Raw genomic sequence first — 20206 nt, 5'->3', positions numbered from 1 at the left:
AGAAGTTTGTATATGTCCGTAACGTATCTGTTACATTTATTTTTACTTCTATGTCCCTGGTAAACGGTAAACATTGATCGTTGCGCGACTTGGAATTTTATTACAGAGTTGAGACGTGTTTCAATTTGTACGAGTTAACTATAGAATTACTATGCCATATGTATTCATTAGGCCTTTTACAAATGTGTCTTTTTAATATAGAACTGGTTTTGGAAAAATAAGCAGCATTGTTTATTTACCCACCAAAATTTGTACACGGGGAACATGCAGGTTTAAAAAGGTTTTCCCAACTGCTGACAAAATCAACAAATGACAGACCAGCCATTTATCAAAGAGAAGCTTGCAAATATAGACACTAGCCGGGCATGTTGGAGGGTACGCCACGAACTGAAACAATGCTTTCTTCAAAGTGACTGCATAAAGGTTGAAAAACGACCAGTAAGTGAATGTATTCAGGACCCAACTTCAAATGTTCCAGAAGCTTGCAGACACCTCCAGTTTTCATACCAGCAGTGTAGAAGATCAATGCTTGATATGAGAACACGATTCCGTGGACTTAAGGGCGATGTGGGATGATCAAGTCAATGTTAACATTTGTATTAAAAATTATGATTTTTGTTTTTTCATTGAATAAAGAATCAACACAACAAGTTCTTGGTCTCTAGAAGAAACAAAAGCTATCCGTTTATCCAGCATAAATAGTCATTCAAAACCTCCATTCTAGTGCACACAATCTCTTCAATTGAAATAGCATAAAAACACCACAATATATCCTCCCAAAGAAAAAAAAATGAAGCAAAATTGTTAGTGTTGTCAGGTCTGATTTTCATCACTGTGTTTTACCACACCCTTTTCCACCAAGTCTGGAATTTCCACAGCAAGCCAAGGTCCGAGCTACAAACAAATGTGGTTCAGAACTTGTTTTTAAAAGATACTAATATGATTTTACCCCTAATGCCATGGCATGGGCAATGCCAAACTTAGGTACATTTCTTGCCCACAGTGGTTTGAAGTGGTCAGTTAGGCATATTCTGCCTCCTCTATACATCTTTGCAGTCTTTCCATCTAGTTCTGGAATTGCAATTTCTGGTGCAGTTGTTGGATAAGTAACAGGAATCTGGTTTCAAAATCACATGAAATTAGTTGCAAAATAAAACAGTATTTATGAACACTAATTTTCTCAAATTTGTATCCCTAAATTTTTTGGACTTTCAAAAAAAACAATAATTGCATAAATCAGTCATTCAGAAGTGCAACAATTAGGATATAGAAAAGAGTAAATTTTTGCTTCTTTCTGGAGATCACTTACATCAAATTCAATTTTGAATTCATATTTTTTGAGGTCCATGATATGCCAACACTTTCCAAACCATCGAGTCCCCTCTTTGTTGGATTCAAGGCGAAACCAATCATTGTCATTCTCTTTGTTGTTCTTCACATACTACATATTCCAAATACAGATGAATACGTCAGAGTTTGCTACATATTATTCCAAAGAACCTTTAATGACATGCTTTTTGAAGATTTGATTTATACCGTATAGAGTTTACAACACTGGAAAGCCTGACTAGTGTTTTCCCATTATGTTTACATGGCAAAATACCAATATTATTAAAATAATACTGCTCCAGTTCTATAGTTCATATGAAGAAGGAAAAAAGGCTAAGTATATAAACCATCATACATTATTTAATAAAATTTGGTTGTTGTTTTTTGCACCATAGACAGTGTTTAATACGTATTCAAACATGGATAAAATCTCCAGTAAATATTTCCTGCAGATTGCGTAATAACTCACCGTTATCAGGGCTTGATATTCTTCCTTTAGTCGGCCTACCCATTCTGAACCATCACGGGGACCACATTTCGTTTTGAGAAGAGGAATACTTGAAAGGGTTTTCTTTGTTGTGGCATCAACCATTACGCACAAATTTATTGGTAAAATATACAAATAATATCGCTTGTCCACGCGATTCTGTAAACTCGTCAAACAGCTGATTCAATCGGAAAGTAGGAGAGCCAACGTCACTTTATCCAAATCAATACGAATGCAGTGAAATATTAACCCCGTACATTATTTTTTTTGGAATATCATCGTTATTTTTTTAAATAAATATTATTAGGAGAAAATAAGCAAACGCCATTATAACGTCAATGTGCCAAGATATATTTCAAAATATTTTGCTGATTTCTACGTGCGTGGTGCGGATTAATAATGACATGCAACATGTGATTCTCTGTGTATATTTTAATTTTGTTCGTTGTCGGCAACTGCAAATCCTTTGCGAACTTCGTTTGAAAATAGCACTGTTTGTTGTGTTTTTTTTCATCTAAAGTAGTTCTTATAATTCGGAAAACGTTTAGCGCACACGAAGTTAAACATGGATCCGGCAGAGGCCCAAAAGATTGCGGCAGAACTGGAAGTTGAAATGATGGCAGACATGTACAACAAGTAATGACAATTTTATTCAGTTTTGTTCACTAGTCTGTTTAATTAAATTTCTAACGTTTGAAAATTGCAGACTGACAGCCAGTTGCCACAAAAAGTGCATCAGCGCAAACTACCACCAGGGAGATTTGGAAAAAGGGGAAGCGGTATGTATTGATCGATGCGTTGCAAAATACCTGGACATTCATGAACAAATTGGAAAAAAATTGACGCAAGCATCACAAGCAGATGAAGAAGCCATGAACAAAATGAGTGCAGTACCAAGCAACGGGTAGAGCCTTGATAGCACTCCAAAATACAAGTGATAATGATAACATAGTCAATGTTATTGGATTTAAAGCTAATGTACAACTGGATTGTCTCCTGAAGTGTGTTTACTTTATTAACAGGCACTGTGTGAAACATATGCACATTTCCGACTATTTGGTTGGTTAACCAATCCCATATATGAAACCCAGCTTTTTATTCTTTGTTTCCTGCTTTTCCAGCAGTTGTTTGTTATGAAGTAGCAAATTTAAAGTTTTAAGTATCTGTTTTAGTAACTGCTTACTTGAAATTATCACAAATTCTTTGAAATAAATACCCTTTTGATAACCGTTTGACCCATGTAACTTACCAAAAAGTAACGTAATGTCCTGTATAAACATGCAAAATGTTTCAAAATCATACCGTCAGTTTCACAAATTTATTCTTATTACCCATCTGCAATGGTTTTGGACTGAATTTTGTTCAAAACGTAAAATGTGACAACATAAAAAGTGCAAAGGCAAAACTCGGCACTTTGGAAGTATTTCTAAAAAGAATTTGGCACACTTCACAAAAGCAAAATACCTATGTACATAAAACAGATATAATTTGAATTGATTGGGTTAGGTCACTACATAAAAGATTTAATGCACATTGTCCCAAGGTACACAACAACACACACTAGTTGTTTAGTTAACCAAAGAACAAATTAGTGTTGTAAGGTTTTAGTAAAAGGTAAAATTTAAATCCGAATTCGGTGTCCGTCATGGCAAGAAGTTAATTGCTGAGGAGGGCAGGGTGCTTCTTTGTTAAAGTGCCAAGATGCATATCAATAAAAAGCAGGTAGTTATGGGAACAAAAGGTGGTAATCCAACAGTTAATAAACAAACAATTTTGTGAGCACTACTACAGTTTTTGCAAACACAAAAACCACCAGGTAAACATACAAGACAACATTGGAGGTTGAAGAAATTGGAATCAGTTTTGCTTGTCCATTTCTTCAAGCACAGTGCCCTGGTAAGTTAAAAATGTTTAGTAATCGTTCACTATGCATACTAAAAAACATGGATTAGTCATTAGTGTTAAAATCCATTTCTATTTTCTCTCTCTTCCCATTTTTGAAGTATTATGTCCTGTGGATAAAAGTTATGCATGAGCAACCATACCAAGTTTTTCTTAAAATACTCGTTATTGTGATAAAAATCCCCATGTAATATCCAACCTCAACCTTTTCTAGCTACATTCAGTGTACAACCCCTAAAACTTACATAAGCATGACACATGTGTGACTGCTAATGCTGTTTTGAAGAAATAAATACTCCATAAAATACAATGCAACAGCTTTGTTATTCATATGCACATTCAGAAAAGTTTGTAGCACTGGCAACTTTATTGTTTTTTAAGGTTGCTTTCATTCAGTATAAAATAAAAACAGCAAAAAACCTGCCAACGACAATTCACTGAAATACTGAAGAAACATTTAATACATCAGACTGTGTTTTCTGCATTGATGCACTGGCAACTGTCGACGGCAATTTTAAACCTGCTCTTTTGCAAAGTGTGTGCAACTGCTCATGACCCTTCCTTTCTTTTAAAATTACTGCCCTCCTCTGAAATCAATGGTGTGTTACAATTACTTTCAATAGACCCTTCACTATAGCAAAGGAAGTAGTATTTCTAATTGCAATGAATATCTTTCTTTTAATATGATAGAAAAGCTTATTTTTTGAAAACCTGTTGATGAAGTTGGATTTGCATTTTTCTGCCAATCCCTTGTAAATCATTAATAGCCTTTTCTTTAAGACGCAATTGCAGAACTTTGTCCTCAAGCATTGCTTCCAATTTTTCACAATTTTCGCACTAAAAACATATGGAGAGGTTTTCATTTAAAACACAAAAAGTACAAAAAAACAATACCTGCTTGGGCCTGACTTGAATGTGCTTGAGTTTTTGTTGCAAGTCTCGAGTTTCTTGGGCTTGCTTAACAAGATCTTTTTTCAGTTCCTCCAACTGATGCTGCCTTTCCCTGCAACCACCACATCAAATTCCATGTTCAACAAAATGGTGTATGAAAGCTACAGAATCCAATTTAAAAGTAATAAATGTGTCAAAATTAATCACGATAATGTAATTTTTATATTAATATTGCAATATTTCTTTATATACACTACATTATGCCAAATACATCGAATTTTTTCCAAGGCTTTCTGCCATCCTTTGCTTTAACACTGTAAGTTTATCATCTTTTTCTTTTAGCTCCTTGTTTTTTGACTCTGTTAGGTTTCTTAATTGTTTTTGATGCTGCAATTACAACATACTTTTAAGAAACAAATGCAATCAAACACACGCACTGCACACACTTAAAAAAATCACAATATCTATGCAAAAGGTGCATTAAGACAATAAAGCGATCAGTTTTTAAAACCTCTTCCACAACTGATTTCATTCTTTCTTCCATTTGAATTTTCAGTTCTTCAAGTTCTTTCTTTAGCTCTTCATTTGATTCTTCAGATAACGTGAGTGCTTTAATGGTGTCATCATGGTCTTTTTTGCAAATAGCAAGATTAGATTCATATTCTTGTGTCTGAAACATATAGGTTTCATCGTTCTTTAACTCCATACCAAAAATAGCATTGAAACCTTTGATTTAAAGACGTTTTGAAGTTCATTAAAGGATTCTGACTTTTGCTTTAATTCCTGTCGTAGCTGAGATATAATTTTTTCAAGGCCCGAAATGTGATCTTGCAACTTTTTTTCTTTTTCCTACAAAACATAATATTTAATTTTTAATAATAATTAAAACAAAAAGTAATATTTAATTTTTCATATACGTCCCCTAAAAATACTGTAATAGATGTCAAGAGAGTTATAAAAGCAATTTTCTGCAAAATGCTTTCACAGACTATGTGGCAAATAAAGCCTCTGAACAACACAATGGAAAAAACTAACAAAATATACATGCATAGTAAAAACACCAGTCACCATAAAATCTACCTAAATCAAAACAAAAAGTAAAGCAATCTACAATTATCTAAAACCACAGCACCTTTGCAGCAAGCAACTTGTTCCTGAATGTTTCTTTGTCATGTTGTTGAGTGTCCAGCATTGATTTCAACACCTGTTACATGCAGAGCTACCAACATAAACACACACACACACACATAGCAGACTATATACAGAACCAACAAATCAAACCATAATCACCACACATTAACTTTATAACAAATAAGAACCTGAAACTCCTTTTCCCTTGCAAAATCTCTGACTTGATTTGTTGCAGAGGGAACTGGAACACTTGTTTGGATTTGATTGATAGTCAAAGCTGGGTCATTTCTACACAACATGTACTCATAGGACGGTTAAAAAAATGCAGAACAAAGGGACATTTTTACCTTGATGGGGTTTGTTGAGCAATACTTTGGCTGAAACGCAAAGCACCTAGTGTGCGCGTGCTGCTACTTTTTGCTCTTGGAGTTCTGGGAGTTCTTGACATTTTGCCACCAAAAAGGTTAAAACTTACGAAGTTTGTAAAAAATACGACACAAAACAACGAACTCCAATTCGACCTTAAAACAACAGCTTGGCTGAATCTTTCTTTTCCGTAGAGTAGACAAACAACATAAACAGCGCCACCACCGAAGCTGGTGGCAACATTTTACGAGCACATTTTTTTTTCAGAGGGACATGTAACTGTAGTATTTTGTATCATAATTCAGTAAGCGTGTAATGCGATAAAGGTCACAATGTACGTTTGTTAAGCAAATGATTTTAAGAATAACAGAAAAGCTTTTGCATAGGGTCGTCTTATGCTGCAGGAAAAATTAAAATACACACCTTGGACGTTTTCAGAATTATACACAAAAATTAGTTTTGTTGACGAATACGTAAATGGTATCCTGGCGTATGTGCGTTAAATGGGTAATACGATGAATGGAATATGTCGAATTTGCAAAAAAAATTTAAATCCATCATGTTCTTTGCTGTTGTACCTTACAGCATGTCAAAAAATACCCCACTGCAAAACATTTGGAAGTTGGACGAAGCAATCAATCTTGCTTGGCATTTGTTGATACATAATTATTGAATTTGAACTTTATTTGTTAACCACATTACTTTGCATTGGTATGCTGCAGGACTTGATTCAATGTTTAGTAAGGTAGGTTGATCAAGCCAGCAAAATGCTGGGATTATATCTGAGAATATTTAAGTCCCACAATATGAGAAGTAAACTTGGAACAATAAGATTTTGTAGATTCCAACAAACCAAACCTTCACCAAAAGGCTTAAATAAGAAGGGATATGTTGTGTACAATTATAAGTTTAATCTTTCTCCAGCAAGGACTACAGCAATTGTTGGCGTAAGTACTTCAATTCAAGTTCATTCCGGTAACTTATAAATAACAAACTTATTCCGTGGCAGGTTCCTTGCTTTTTAATAGGTGCAGGATTTTCATTGTACATGCTAACAAAAGAAAATGGAACAGATCCAGAAGTTGTTAAAATCCCTAAACAACAGACAATGTTTTCCGCAACCACATTGAACGTTGTCACATTTGCTGGTTGTCTGGCCATGGTCGCTGCTGTTGCTTATTTGAGTATAGCTGTGCCTGGTAAAATTGTGAAAAAAGTTATTTTGTCAACAGACCACCAAACAGTTACTTTTCAACTTTATAATTCTATTCGAAAAAGTGGGATAAGAACTGTATCCTATCCAATACAAGAGGTATCTGCTGAAAATCATAAAGTGTTTGCGGGAAAAACAACATACTACATTTCCGAGGATGCTGAAATACCGAACCGACTTCTATTCCATACAGCTGTGGGTATGAACAGAAGGCAATGATATCACATTGCAGTTTGTATTCACAAAATAAAAGACAAAAGCGCGAACTAAGAATCCCATCTACTCTTCTTCTTTTTCTTTGCGAAGTCTGGGTGCTTAAATGCATCCCCACTGTTCCACGTTTCTGCGTTTTTGGAATCCGTGCTTTGCACAAAATTGGACTTGTACTGGCTTTTAAAATATTCCTTAACCGATGATGCACGACCACCCAAGACTCCTGCAGTTGCTTGACGAAAAGCAGAGGTTGTGTTCGATTTTGAACTGAAATAAAGTATTTATTAAATTATTAAAAAAGTGTGGATAGGCATGAGCAGTGTAAAATAAACCATTACCTCGCTGCACCCAGACCAGGTCGATCTCTGGTAGGAAAGCTTGTGATTTGCTTCCCTTTCCCCTGTTTATATCTTGACTTTCTGAAACGCTGATTCTGCAGTGCCAGTTGCATCAATTGCTCTGGTACTCTTTGATTAGCACTCTCCATGTTTCGTACCAAATCACCCGCAAACTGTGACTCCCGCGATGTAATTAACGTGTATGCTGTGCCTTTCTGGCCAGCACGCCCAGTTCTGTTCAGTAAAATGAGTATTAAAATATTTTAACGATTGGAAACACTTTTTTGTACTCGCCTTCCAATTCTGTGAGTGTGTGTATCAATGTCTCGTGCTACATCATAATTCACAACATTTTTAATGGATGGAATATCCAAACCTCTAGCAGCCACATCAGTAGCCACAAGTGTTGCAACCTAAGATTGAAGTTATTGTGTTCCAATTTATTTTTTCAAAACATAACCCCAAAACATGAACAGGCAATACACACTTGATTTTTCTTAAATTTTGTGATGACTGTATTTCGGTCAAACTGATTCATGTCTCCATGGATAAGAGCAATATCAAAACCTTCATTCTTAAGGTTAATGGCAAGTTCCTCAGCATTAGCCTGCCAAAGATAAATGTTTGTCATGAATAGTTTCGAAACAAGTTATAAATATTTGGGTGCAAAATACGTTAATTAATCGAAATAGAAAAGTCAAAGCTAACATGCTATTAATCATGTCACCTAAAGTAGACGCTTTGAACACGAACTGGTACTACTACTATATACTACATGAGCTACACGTAGCAAAGTTATACATAAAATCCAACTGTTACACACCTTTTTGGTGACGAACACAAGAAGGCTTCCCTCACTTGTAAAAGGTACAATTCGACCGGTCAACCATTTCCACTTAAATTCTGGAGTTTTAAATACTTCCACAATCTGCAAAAATATCACAAAGTCATTTCACATACAATCACAAACATTATCTGATCTAAATTCTGACTTTTGTATTACAAAAAGTACACTAGCTTTCGCGAGTTCCCCTTGCTTCATCAGGTGTAAATAAACTCAATGCAATACAAAGAAACATGCGTAAGGCGGTCGAAGAAAAAAGGCATTGATGAAATATTATCTAGTTTGAGTAAAATGAAAACATTGCATTGCAAATGGCAAATTTTGAAACAACCAACATAGAGTTATGGGAACCATGTTAACTGTATTATACCAGCCTATACTGAAGAGTGCAAGCAGATGATCACAAATCAGTTGATACCTGAGTAACATCTGTGTTGGCCTCGCCTATGTCCCCTTGAACAATTCTGACAGGGTCGGTCAAAATATCACGTGCAAGCCTTTCAATTCGTTTCCGAAAGGTGGCACTAAAGAGAAGTGTCTGTCGGTCCGGCCTTATATGGTTGGCGATAGAGCGCACCTTAATTGAATTAGTAGCACTTTAAAGTTAGGTTTTTATCTTATAATGAGAACAACAAAAGTTTAAAAACTCATTTTTTTGTTTATACAATAGTTTAATGCACAAATTTCTCAAGCTATGTACCTGGTACTCAAACCCCATTTCAAACATCCGGTCTGCTTCATCAAATACTAAGTAAGTGACTCTCAGTAAATTGGTGTTACCCTTCTTTACATGATCAATGATTCTTCCTGGAGTGGCAGCTACAATCTACAACAAGTTATTACACATTCCGGGCATTCGTTGCTGATTATTTACTAAACATTGAATCATGTGTACAACATGCTTTTAAATATAAACAATACCAAGTCATTTTTATCTCAAAATACATTTGTATGGCTAGCATAACTGTAGAACAGAAGGCTATCTTACAAATTTTATAACAAGTAAGTGTTTACTTCTGTAAAAACTATACCTCGCAACCTTCTGCAAGAGCTTTTTGCTGCTCATACATATTTCCACCACCAAAACAACAGGCTGTAGTAATTCCATAAGCTTTGCCAAATCTTCGACACTCTGCATGAATTTGCTGGCATAGCTCCCTGGTGGGTGCAATGATTAAACCTAAAATGATATACAGAACACGCTTAAAGCATACCCTTGCATGTTTTAAGCTTACAGAATTACCAATTGGTCCATCTCCTTTTTTTATAGCTGGTTGGTCCATAATGTGCACCAACAGCGGCCATATAAATGTAGCAGTTTTTCCAGACCCTGTTTTTGCAATGCCAATGACATCACGACCTGATAGTCCACATGGAATTCCTTGGGCCTGGATGGGTGTTGGTTGTGTGTACTCCTGCTTTCTAAATATATAAATGATGCTTGCACACAACCATACGATGTCATACACTAAGTGCAGTACCTTATGGTAGACATGAGCTTATCATCAAATCCAAAATGACCGAAACTTGACACAGGTTTGGGAGGGTGAAATCCAGACACCTTAATACCAAGTTTAGACCTCAGGTCAACCACCTGAATGTTGGTGAGCATTTGTATTTCCTCATGCTGGTTGTAAAAGTTTTTCTCAAATGGTTTGTACTCTATTTCAGAGTGGTATATGACAGGTAAGGGATCGATTAGACGCTTGTTAGTCGGCGCTACAGGTATAGGGTTTCCTTCTTCATCGTATTCAACTTGGTCCTCATCATCAAGGAACATTTTACCTGAACAAAAAAGATATATACCATAAATCATATATATTTTCCAGTGTTTACCATTTAAAATTATCAGAATTCCAAACAACAAAACATACTAATTTACTAGTTTGATGTTGTACCTGCATTAGGGTTTTCTTCCATGTATTTAAAATAAAGTTCCTCAGAGTCTAATTTTTCCAGATCATCACGAACTCCTCTGTCTTTTTCCACTTTCTCTACATTTTTGCTTGTCTGTTTTTGTACCTAAATTACATTTAGTAAACGTTACATGAAAACATATATACCATAAGGGATATTTGTTTAAACAGCAAGAAAAGGTAACAATCTCCATTTAAGGGCTTCTTAAATGAGATTAGTCATTTAACACCCAATAATTATAATTATATTATGAGGTTACCTCATTTTCAATGTCAGCCATGAAAGCATCGAGTGGGTCTTCTTCATCATTTTCATTAATTTTCTAGACAAGTGTCAAAAATAAGTATTATAAGTATCCTTGCAATAACCATGAATCTTAATTATATACATCCTAGCAATCCTAGTATCTTCAATATTAAAATCAACTTTGGTGTCACTTGCCTGTTTTTCTTCTTCACTTAAAAAGGGACATGCTGCAAGAATTTCATTTTCTGTTGGTTTCGCATCAGCGTCATCAAAATAGTCATCATCTTCATCATCCTGGAAAGAGCAACAAGTTTATAAATAAATCACGCACTAAAAACTAATTCAAGTGTCTCCAAAAAAATTACAGGAGAAAATAAAATAATTTCTTACCAACTTCTTCCGTTTGGATCCAACTGCACCAGATGACCCTACAAAACTAGGTGCAAAGTTTCCAACTATTGCTTGTCTGTTGTAACCTTTAAATGTGTGCAAATGGAACATAAAAAACAAAACACTTTGCTGTACTCTATGCATATAATCTATACAACATGTATAAACTTACCTTGTGAGTTGGTTTCCCCACTTGCAGGCTGAAAGTTTCTGTATGATTTGCTGTAGCTCATGTCTGATTTTGTTCAAAAAGAACTAGCATGGGCAGGCGCACCAAACGGCACAGGTAATCTACTATCTTTTCACACAGTAAAGTCACTGACAGAAACCACTCGCCGTGCTGTCTACGTTTGTTCTAACAAAAGAAATACTCTACAATCTTGTAACGTGAAAGTCAGTTTTGAGTATTTGCTGGGATTTGTTTGTTAGCGAATCTGACAGACCTGTTCTCTTGTCCACAACGCCACAAAACATATACGCCAGGTTTGGCCTGTAGGTATGTGCACAAGAGAAAAACCACAGTTTCGAAGGTACCAGATACACTTTTTTAAGTCGGCTGTACTGTGGACTTACACGTTTTTGTTTTGGTATTCGTTTTCATACATCATTGGTCAAATCAAAAAATACCCTTCTCACAGAATTTGCATTAGTACTGAAACGTTTGGTTTAATATTGTCCTAAATCGGCCACATTTTTACACGTCAATAGAAAGGTAGAAAAATATACTTATAGCCTGCAAACAGCGCAATCAACTAGTCAGACAGTGTACAAGGGAGATACGGATGAAAGTCTACAACTGCTGACCTGAAACTTATTAGCTATATGGGCCTGTCATGGGGCAAAAAGGCTCAGTAATATTTCACTTTTTTTCTTTTACACACGGGGATTTGTACCCTGACTGTCCTGGACATGAATCCCGACCATTCGTCTCCTTGGACTTGTACTTGTACACGCTGTACCGAAACGCACCTTTGGTGGTTCAGTCATTTCGCAGTATCTTATTCCCAAAACAAAAGGACAATTTTGTATGCAGAATATTACTTTAAAATTGTTGTTTATTAATGCATCTGTGGTAGGCTAATTGTGTAATAAAATTGCGTTATAAACTCGCCTGATCTGAGTTGCCGGTAAATTCTGTGTGATTTCATTACATAGAAAAGAATTGTGAATGCCAGATCAAGACAAGACCGCACAGCCAAGGCCTGTACTTGCCCAACCCAACTATTTTATATTTATCACCACGCATGTTTCCCAACTTAAATCTTCAAACATTTGGAACACAGTCGGACCGACGGCTGCAGACGATATTATAGGCTTTCCTGCAGAACTTTTACAGTCTTCAGGCATCCGACTCGACGGCAGACCTGTTTATCATTGTAACTTGTTAAATACCCGTTCGCACTTTTCGCTGTCATTAACTCTGTCACCCAACTAGTCTTGGACACTTAACTAAGCAACTGACACACGGTAGAAGTTACTAGCTCAGTCACCAACACGCTTGGAACAATTTAACTTTACGCCGCCTAATTTTGCAAACGTGTGTTGGAACTAATAAATAAGTCTGCTCTCGGAGTCGAATTTAGTATCAACAGCAAGAACACGCAAGCAGACTTTTAGTTTCAGGTATAGCAGCCGAGTGAAATCATTAGGTACGCTGCAATATCGACCATGAGGCAGCATCGCAGCAAAGGCGTTCTGCGCATTTCTAACTTCACCACAATACTTCGTATTTACCCGAACTAATCAACACCTTTGTGGCTCAGTCGGTGGAATGAATGTCCACCAAAAAGGGACGTGAGTTCAAATCTCACCGGGAGCGTGATTTTTCGCATCTACGCATGCACGGCCTTTTCGCGATTATCATCCAGCCTGTCTATGATGCCAGTGATCTACGCGATATTCTGGTACAGTCAAGTAAAGGCCGTACATTGGGGCGATTATGCTTGGCATGCGTGAGTAGTAATTGATTCCACAGCAAGTAAATAGTACGTTGCTAGGTGTTTGATGGACCGCTAATTTTTTTATAAATAGTCGCTGAAATGTAGCTGGACCGTAACCATTTGTTGTCCTAAAAGTACATGTACACCAGCTAGTTCATTGAGAAGTTTTCGCGTAGCAACGACATGCCACCAAGACTGACATATGTCTGGCATATGTAAAGCGTTCAACAAAATCCCACGAAGCAGTAGTTGTAAGCTGTCCCATGCACTACTTAAAATAGAAAAGCTTAATATCTTACTTCGTGAGAATTTTACCGCATAGCACGAGGAAAATTTTTAAAACTTATGTCAAGGTAGTTACGTAAGATATGATTTGGCTTGGTGCCAGAAAGGCGATCAAGGAATACGAGATAACTGAGATATTAGGTGTTGTCTTAAAAGAACATAAGACAAAGCGTACGTAGGTTTTGTGTCAGTACGTTTAGGGAGACGCCGGCACAGGAGATTGGGTTTCACTCAAAAGAAAAGAGTATATGGAATTCGAACAGGGTGGGGATTAGCAAAACACTTCCTTTAACGTAAGGAGTCAGAAACTTAACGGCGTTCCGCACAGGAAGTTATTCAGAAAATGTTAAAAACTGTAAATATTCACCTATGACGGTCCATACACGTTTTTAAATGAAAAAAATATCCATGCACTAGTCTAGTTTTTATTGTGCCAGGAGAGCAGACTATTAAATTACAATATGCCTGGCAGCAACAGAAACATTATAAAGTCTAGGAGTCTAGAATTTAATATATCGTCGCTTTACACAGTGCAGCTTTAGTTTAGTATTGAGCTTAACAAAACAAATTTGATTGAAACAGTGGTGCCATTGTATCAGCTATGCGGTAGTCTTTATGTTTATAACGCCTCTTTCAGAAGGAAACTTACCGGATATAGCAGAGGTGGGCAACGTTTACAGCTCAGGGTACAGAAATTCTCAAAATTTGACAGACATAACTAATGGGCTACGTTCAGCATGAAGTAGACAAAGTGTGGCTACAGTACAGTTTATGAACCAACTTATTAACATTAGATTTGTAAACGTCTTAGAGATGTTAGACTGTGTTGTGACAAATTGGTTGTGGAACACAGAAAGCTGTACAGAAAACGTTTGTTACATGGCTGCTAAACCACATATTCAATATGATACGTCCTATACATTATATTTGATACGCCCTATTCGTTTGGACAAGCAAAATTACTATCTAACGCTTTACTTTTCCAGGACTGCTGAAAGTTGCATGGATTCAGTTGCAAGGGCGAAAAGGCATATTCTGATTCTTTTGGCTTTAAGTTTAGGTTGGTTTTACATAACAATAAACATTGAAGATCCATCAAGAATCACATACAAAAACCGAAATGACGGAGAAAGGGCTTTCTTTCCTGCAAAAAGCAAATATAAGCAAACACGGGACGGAAAATCTATGACAGTTTGTCAAAACGTTTTGCACAACTTAACTTTGGGCAAATGGGTTCCATTGACCAACCCAGAGAAAAACTCATCATATTACGATGATATTTACCGCGGTTATTGGCTGGAAAGAGACATGACCGAAACGTTATGGAGAGATGATGGAAAATGTGGAAACCGAAAGTAAGTCTGATAACCGAGCATTTAAAAAGCTGTCGCTCATAATAAATGTAAGGAAAAGACGTTGTTTCTTTACTTGTAGCCAGCTTCCGAAAATATCTGGATCCAAATGGCCACGTTTGTCCAGTTGGTGCAACCCCCAAAGTGATACTCCCTGTTGCAACAACGCTTCTGGTGGAATATGCGCTGCTCCTAACTCGTCAACATGCGAATGTCCGAAGTGAGTTTTTCTGCCTCCGGTTGTTAAAATTCCTAAAATATGGTATAACATATTATTAACGTTGTTGAAATATATCAAAACTTTCCAAGATATGCGATGTCTATTACACTTACAACTGATAAGAAAACGACTTTATTACCTGTCTGTATTATCACAGTTGTGTGGATATGCGCAAATATCATCATGCCGAAATGAGTGAGTGGAAGACGGAGGACGAAAGATGTGCCTGGCGTTACTACTCAACCGGAACGGAGGCGTGTGACGTCATTGAACGTTCACCATACAATTCTATTCATTTCGTTGGTGATTCACTAATTCGAAACATGTTTTACGCCCTACTGACGATCCTCACAGACGATAAAATCGGAGGAACTTGGGCAAAAAACACAAACGAGGAGCTCAAGACTTACTGTCGTGCTGAGAAGAAGTTTTTCTTCAAATGCAAAGGGATTATACGTTCAATGAATGACGTTCTCCACCCGGATAAACTTTGCGGTGGCAGAAAACCCAATTTTACTGTCAACGCCCTTATATCTTACGGCAGTGATTTAGAACAACCGATAAAGAAGTTGGTTAAAGAATTAAATGGGCGTGAAGGCTCAATAATGTTTCTTCACCTTGGACTTCACCTGGGTATGAAATCCAAACTTATCATTAAAAAATACTTATCACCAATATTAAAATCCCGTCAAACCTTCTACGAATCTCACAGCAATAATACGAATACCAAGTGGCCCAAATTCTATTTCGTTCCGCCGCTTTTGTCGGGACTCATGAAACCTGGAATATTCCTGCCTACCCAAGGCAAAGATGCCGCAGCCAAATTCTCGGAACAGATAAGAGAATTTTGCCTTAAAAACAACATCACGTTTTTCGACGTTCGCCCGTTTTCAAGATTTGTTCACAGTTTTGACGGAACTCATTACGGCCTCGGTGTGAACCTAATGAAAAATCAACTGATGCTGAATCACTTCGACGAATTGACCCATTGACCATGTCCTTTGTTTTGTATCGTCATACTTCTCCACCAGTAATCTCTACACCAGAGGTCGCTAACGCTCGACTCTGTCATTCATCCAGTTCCAATACAAAAGACAATCTCATTCAGGGTTGAAAACATCAAGTTAAAGGAGCCAGCGAAAAACGTATTATGGCGTTTTTTGTTTCGTGTGCATTAAACAATCGTTGTTAATATGACATATCTTTTGCGTTTAATGCAAGCAGCCGTCTTATTAACTTTCTTTTTGCTTTCCAAAGTTTGCAAACCTCTATTATACTAGAACACACCTTGTCTGTTTTTGTTAATTTGCAATGATCTCGTACTCCAACGAAACTACTATGCACATAAAATATTTGCGCATACTTTATTTCAAAAAAAAAACTACAAGAAAAGTTATGCTTTTAAAGTGTCTGTGAAATGAAAAACTAGTTGTTTAATGTATTTCCAGCATTGGTGCTTTTCCACATTTCATAGATTGTGTAGCGCAAAAGAACTTGCGATCACTTGTTGATGTTTTCTTTCCAAGTTTCACGCTTTCATTGTATCACGTATTCTTGTACTCCACCTTCTTTCACCTTTCACCTGTTTAGTTAAATGTTTCGTGTTAGTTTATATTTTTATTTACATAATTGTCTCGTACGCACCAGTCACCGCACGTTGATTTTATATCGCAGCGCTAGTTCCCTTCCTCGCACGTGACACCGTTGGGCCAATGGCTGGTGATACAAAAGATAAAGACGGGACTAACGCAAGAAAAAGTATAGGACTGACACACTGCTTTGCAGATTTTTATTCTTCTGCTGCTATTTTAAAATTTTATGAACAAGATTGAATTTAATTGTTCAACCGTTGTGCTCGAACAGGCTTGTGGTTAGCCGTTAATGCAGCGTCGTCAAGACCTTGGAAAGTGTTTGTTTAAGAAGCGTAACACGAAATTGGCGAGCACGCCAGGGCGCTGCAACAACGGAAGACGCGTTCCTGTCACACGTGAAAGTACTAGGGTTCGTCATATTTTCTTTTAAACTGGAAGATGACTTTTAACATTGACATGACGCCCCAGATTTTAGAAACGGAGACAATTTTAACTCATTTTTACAAGTGTTTGAGTCAGCATAACAGCTACGGAAGAGGTTAAGAAGCACCTCTTTTTAACAAACGTTGACAAAGACTTTACATGGGATATTCAAAACGGGGCCGATAACCTGTACGAAATGCAGTTTGAGGAAATAGTGATTAAAGCCAAAGCACTCGGACTGAACACCACTGGCCAATGCGCGCTGAGAATCTAGTTGGTCAACCGAATCCAAGGGCAACAAGAAGACGGTAGAACTTTTGTGTATGCCATAGAAGCTTTAGCCGCCCGTGCATACCCGAGGGCAGCCGACGCCTCCATTAAAAATGAGGTGATGCTTCTCGCTTTATTGCGGGGTCTCAAGGACCGCCAACTAGTGGACTCATTTAGACAAAAGTGCCCACAGCGGAATTTCAGTGTTTGGGCTAAAATGATCGTCGAGTCCGATGTGTCACACGGTTCTCTTCCCGTTAGATCGATAAGTTCAACCCGAAATCCTGCGTTGGTCGAACTTAAAAACACTTTGGTCGAGCTTAATTCGAATGTGCAGCGATCTGTTGATAGCTTTCGTAACGAGCTCGATGCCATGCGCCGTGATCTCGACGGTCTCCAACGACCCGCACCACAGAGGATGCGCCCAAGGAGGTCTGCAAATGTTAGCTACAACTGTGGGGCACGTGCCCATATGGCAAGAGATTGTTGTCGACCAAGCGGGGGCGATAGGACGTTTAAATCTATACCTTTTTGACCAACATGTCAACAACCCCCATCGCAGGTAGTGAACACCTCCCAGCAAACACCGACACTGCCATTCCCGATCAACACTTCCTACGGCACAAACGGTCGTCGCAACGGTAGAGGAGAAGGTAATTCCTTGGACTTGCGTCGCTGCATAGGACTGTCATATGAGGAAATAAGTAAAGCCCAACACGACGACCCCGAAATTGCCCCAGCTTTCAGGTGGGTAAACCTTGGCAAAAGGCCACCTTACAGAACTGTTAGGTCTGCCTCGAAGATGACCAAGCACCTTTGGGGTCAATTCGGGCGATTAATCGTTCAAAACAACAAGTGACACCTTACACCAACCGGGCGCGTGTGTTTACCGCCTTATCACTCCACAGACCACCAGAGAAACGATTATGTTATATTGCACGACGCACCACTTGGCGGTGGCCACCTTTGGAGGGCAAAAACCTGTTCGAAGATCGAAGAAAGATACTTTTGTATAGCTTGATAAAATCGAGGTCGCGTTTCGATAGTGGAGGCAGAGGGGTAAGAACTGGTTGCAGCGGTCAAAAAAAGACGTGCTGTAAATAGTGTTGCTGAGTTAATAATGGGTTATGCACAGGAGGGATCCATGTGTCAGTCTGATCAGTTAAATAAGTTTTACAGTGATGACAACATCGGTCAAGTGTCAGACCAATAAACCAAGAAGAAAACCTGATCGGGATTCGTGGCCATGATATACGGCATGGGTTCGAATCCCGTTGTGGAAAAAAGGAGAATGGACGTTCAGTGGTGCTCAATGGGAAAATGCTTTTCTATTCCACAGAGTCACATTAACTTAATTGTTTTACGCAGTGGTCGAAGCCCAATATACTTTTACAGTTTATCGTAACAAGTCGTATAAATATGATCTTAAAAAAACGACCCTTGACTTTCAAATTTAAGGCTAATATTTTCTTTTGGTTATTTTTTGAAGTCAATCCTTTCAAATTGATCAACTGTAATTAAAACAAAAACAAGCGTCGAATATTTTCTTAGATGGTCTGAAGTGTGCCCTTATTAGTGAACGTGCAAGCGAGTTTGTTAAATAACAACCATTCACATTAGTTGCATACAACTAATTGATGTGAATCTAAAGTGTTAAATGTATGTTTCTTGGTTACAGTGCGAAAAAGCGGAAAGAAAACTAAAACGCACAATAATTGCTGAATAAAGCACAATAATTTCGATAAATGAAGCAAAGCAAAATAATTGCTGAATAAAGCACAATAATTTCGATAAATGAAGCAAAGCACAATAATTGCTGAATAAAGCACAATAATTTCGATAAATGAAGCAAAGCACAATAATTGCTGAATAAAGCACAATAATTTCGAAAAATGAAACGAAGCACAATAAATGTATTGGCGAATCGTTGTGAATACTCATTTAGCGAAAAAATAATCAGCAGTATGAAAACCACCCTCATTCTGGCAGAATTCTGGCAGAATAATTTTGCAAATTTGCCACATTTTGCAAGGTACAACAGGCATTTACTCAAAAATTGGTTTCTTTTGGATTAGAATCAAATTACAGAGATGAGCAAGCATTTCAAACCTCAAAAAACATTTAAACAAATTTTTTCGCAGCTGTATCAATCAAAAAAATCGCCTGGTTTTGCGATTCAGCATAATGGCGGCATGCAAAAAACTTCCCTAATACAAAGAATTCTGCTCGGCGTTCTTGCAATAGGTGCCAATATTGACCAATATCACGAGAACGGAAATTTAATGCTCTACCACATGCAATTAACAAATTTGAAATTAAGGTGCCGGATGATCTTCAAATCGCCCATCGAAGACGACCCGCTTTTTGCGAATCAGCAGCATAATGGCGTAATGTCGGCATGGGAAAAACTTCCCTGTTAAAACAATTCTGCTCGGCGTTCTTGCAATAGGTGACAATATTGACCAATATCACGAGAACGGAAATTTAATGCTCTACCACATGCAATTAACAAATTTGAAATTAAGGTGCCGGATGACCTTCAAATCGCCCATCGAAGACGACCCGCTTTTTGCGAATCAGCAGCATAATGGCGTAATGTCGGCATGCGAAAAACTTCCCTATTAAAACAATTCTGCTCGGCGTTCTTGCAATAAATGCCAATATTGACCAACATCACGAGAACGGAAATTTAATGTTCTACCACATGCAATTAACAAATTTGAAATTAAGGTGCCGGATGACCTTCAAATCGCCCATCGAAGACGACCCGCTTTTTGCGAATCAGCAGCATAATGGCGTAATGTCGGCATGCGAAAAACTTCCCTATTAAAACAATTCTGCTCGGCGTTCTTGCAAT

At 37.5% G+C, this 20206-nt stretch overlaps 6 protein-coding genes across 7 annotated transcripts; 3 read left to right on the top strand and 3 right to left on the bottom strand.

Moving 5' to 3' along the window:
• Nucleotides 1-592: 592 nt before the first annotated feature.
• On the bottom strand, nucleotides 593-1991 carry LOC145898502 (ubiquitin-fold modifier-conjugating enzyme 1-like). The gene is made up of 4 exons (XM_082986980.1): nucleotides 1799-1991; nucleotides 1310-1441; nucleotides 950-1117; nucleotides 593-894 (listed from the first exon to the last, which is right to left on the bottom strand). Exons 1-4 carry the CDS (start codon nucleotides 1919-1921, stop codon nucleotides 814-816), a joined length of 504 nt encoding a protein of 167 aa, XP_082843106.1. The 5' UTR covers nucleotides 1922-1991; the 3' UTR covers nucleotides 593-813.
• A 281-nt stretch (nucleotides 1992-2272) lies between these two features.
• On the top strand, nucleotides 2273-3025 carry LOC145897545 (mitochondrial import inner membrane translocase subunit Tim10-like). The gene is made up of 2 exons (XM_082985878.1): nucleotides 2273-2452; nucleotides 2523-3025. Exons 1-2 carry the CDS (start codon nucleotides 2382-2384, stop codon nucleotides 2722-2724), a joined length of 273 nt encoding a protein of 90 aa, XP_082842004.1. The 5' UTR covers nucleotides 2273-2381; the 3' UTR covers nucleotides 2725-3025.
• Nucleotides 3026-3108: 83 nt separating this feature from the next.
• Nucleotides 3109-6290, bottom strand: LOC145897543 (uncharacterized). Of its 2 annotated transcripts, none has more exons than XM_082985876.1 (9): nucleotides 6088-6290; nucleotides 5929-6028; nucleotides 5742-5813; nucleotides 5336-5458; nucleotides 5121-5279; nucleotides 4881-4996; nucleotides 4613-4721; nucleotides 4430-4555; nucleotides 3109-3828 (listed from the first exon to the last, which is right to left on the bottom strand). In XM_082985876.1, exons 1-9 carry the CDS (start codon nucleotides 6186-6188, stop codon nucleotides 3778-3780), a joined length of 957 nt encoding a protein of 318 aa, XP_082842002.1. In that variant the 5' UTR covers nucleotides 6189-6290; the 3' UTR covers nucleotides 3109-3777. The 2 variants fall into 2 exon arrangements, with proteins under 2 accessions (XP_082842002.1, XP_082842003.1); XM_082985877.1 differs by having other exon boundaries at nucleotides 3113-3709.
• A 455-nt stretch (nucleotides 6291-6745) lies between these two features.
• Nucleotides 6746-7538, top strand: LOC145899606 (uncharacterized). Its single transcript, XM_082988465.1, has 2 exons — nucleotides 6746-7053; nucleotides 7116-7538. The coding sequence occupies exons 1-2, from the start codon at nucleotides 6874-6876 to the stop codon at nucleotides 7536-7538; spliced, it is 603 nt and encodes a 200-aa protein (XP_082844591.1). The 5' UTR covers nucleotides 6746-6873.
• On the bottom strand, nucleotides 7481-11735 carry LOC145899605 (ATP-dependent RNA helicase DDX42-like). The gene is made up of 15 exons (XM_082988464.1): nucleotides 11440-11735; nucleotides 11268-11353; nucleotides 11073-11171; nucleotides 10891-10953; nucleotides 10613-10736; nucleotides 10196-10499; nucleotides 9958-10136; nucleotides 9746-9894; nucleotides 9415-9540; nucleotides 9133-9291; nucleotides 8694-8798; nucleotides 8358-8477; nucleotides 8165-8283; nucleotides 7871-8104; nucleotides 7481-7799 (listed from the first exon to the last, which is right to left on the bottom strand). Exons 1-15 carry the CDS (start codon nucleotides 11498-11500, stop codon nucleotides 7586-7588), a joined length of 2142 nt encoding a protein of 713 aa, XP_082844590.1. The 5' UTR covers nucleotides 11501-11735; the 3' UTR covers nucleotides 7481-7585.
• Nucleotides 11736-14592: 2857 nt separating this feature from the next.
• Nucleotides 14593-16056, top strand: LOC145898243 (uncharacterized). Its single transcript, XM_082986670.1, has 3 exons — nucleotides 14593-14847; nucleotides 14927-15064; nucleotides 15222-16056. The coding sequence occupies exons 1-3, from the start codon at nucleotides 14678-14680 to the stop codon at nucleotides 16054-16056; spliced, it is 1143 nt and encodes a 380-aa protein (XP_082842796.1). The 5' UTR covers nucleotides 14593-14677.
• Nucleotides 16057-20206: the final 4150 nt, after the last annotated feature.

The sequence above is a fragment of the Ascidia mentula genome, chromosome 4 (genome assembly GCF_947561715.1).
Source record: "Ascidia mentula chromosome 4, kaAscMent1.1, whole genome shotgun sequence".
NCBI classification, from domain to species: Eukaryota; Metazoa; Chordata; class Ascidiacea; order Phlebobranchia; family Ascidiidae; genus Ascidia; species Ascidia mentula.
Note: the sequence above shows the minus strand (reverse complement) of the source record. Positions and strands in the feature narration are given on the sequence as shown.

What these genes read in the sequence shown, in the direction of transcription:
- LOC145898502 (XM_082986980.1), bottom strand. Translation starts at nt 1,921, where the DNA reads ATGGTTGATGCCACAACAAAGAAAACCCTTTCAAGTATTCCTCTTCTC. An exon ending in AATATCAAGCCCTGATAACG is followed by an intron (nt 1,442 to 1,798) that starts GTGAGTTATTAC and finishes TGGAATATGTAG; the next exon opens with TATGTGAAGAACAACAAAGA. An exon ending in CCCATGCCATGGCATTAGGG is followed by an intron (nt 895 to 949) that starts GTAAAATCATAT and finishes ATTTGTTTGTAG; the next exon opens with CTCGGACCTTGGCTTGCTGT.
- LOC145897545 (XM_082985878.1), top strand. Translation starts at nt 2,382, where the DNA reads ATGGATCCGGCAGAGGCCCAAAAGATTGCGGCAGAACTGGAAGTTGAA. An exon ending in ATGGCAGACATGTACAACAA is followed by an intron (nt 2,453 to 2,522) that starts GTAATGACAATT and finishes TGAAAATTGCAG; the next exon opens with ACTGACAGCCAGTTGCCACA.
- LOC145897543 (XM_082985876.1), bottom strand. Translation starts at nt 6,188, where the DNA reads ATGTCAAGAACTCCCAGAACTCCAAGAGCAAAAAGTAGCAGCACGCGC. An exon ending in CAAGGGAAAAGGAGTTTCAG is followed by an intron (nt 5,814 to 5,928) that starts GTTCTTATTTGT and finishes TGCATGTAACAG; the next exon opens with GTGTTGAAATCAATGCTGGA. An exon ending in AAAACGTCTTTAAATCAAAG is followed by an intron (nt 5,280 to 5,335) that starts GTTTCAATGCTA and finishes TATATGTTTCAG; the next exon opens with ACACAAGAATATGAATCTAA.
- LOC145899606 (XM_082988465.1), top strand. Translation starts at nt 6,874, where the DNA reads ATGCTGGGATTATATCTGAGAATATTTAAGTCCCACAATATGAGAAGT. An exon ending in GGACTACAGCAATTGTTGGC is followed by an intron (nt 7,054 to 7,115) that starts GTAAGTACTTCA and finishes ATTCCGTGGCAG; the next exon opens with GTTCCTTGCTTTTTAATAGG.
- LOC145899605 (XM_082988464.1), bottom strand. Translation starts at nt 11,500, where the DNA reads ATGAGCTACAGCAAATCATACAGAAACTTTCAGCCTGCAAGTGGGGAA. An exon ending in TGGCTGACATTGAAAATGAG is followed by an intron (nt 10,737 to 10,890) that starts GTAACCTCATAA and finishes AATGTAATTTAG; the next exon opens with GTACAAAAACAGACAAGCAA. An exon ending in CAAAATTTAAGAAAAATCAA is followed by an intron (nt 8,284 to 8,357) that starts GTGTGTATTGCC and finishes CTTCAATCTTAG; the next exon opens with GTTGCAACACTTGTGGCTAC.
- LOC145898243 (XM_082986670.1), top strand. Translation starts at nt 14,678, where the DNA reads ATGACAGTTTGTCAAAACGTTTTGCACAACTTAACTTTGGGCAAATGG. An exon ending in GGAAAATGTGGAAACCGAAA is followed by an intron (nt 14,848 to 14,926) that starts GTAAGTCTGATA and finishes CTTTACTTGTAG; the next exon opens with CCAGCTTCCGAAAATATCTG. An exon ending in TCAACATGCGAATGTCCGAA is followed by an intron (nt 15,065 to 15,221) that starts GTGAGTTTTTCT and finishes GTATTATCACAG; the next exon opens with TTGTGTGGATATGCGCAAAT.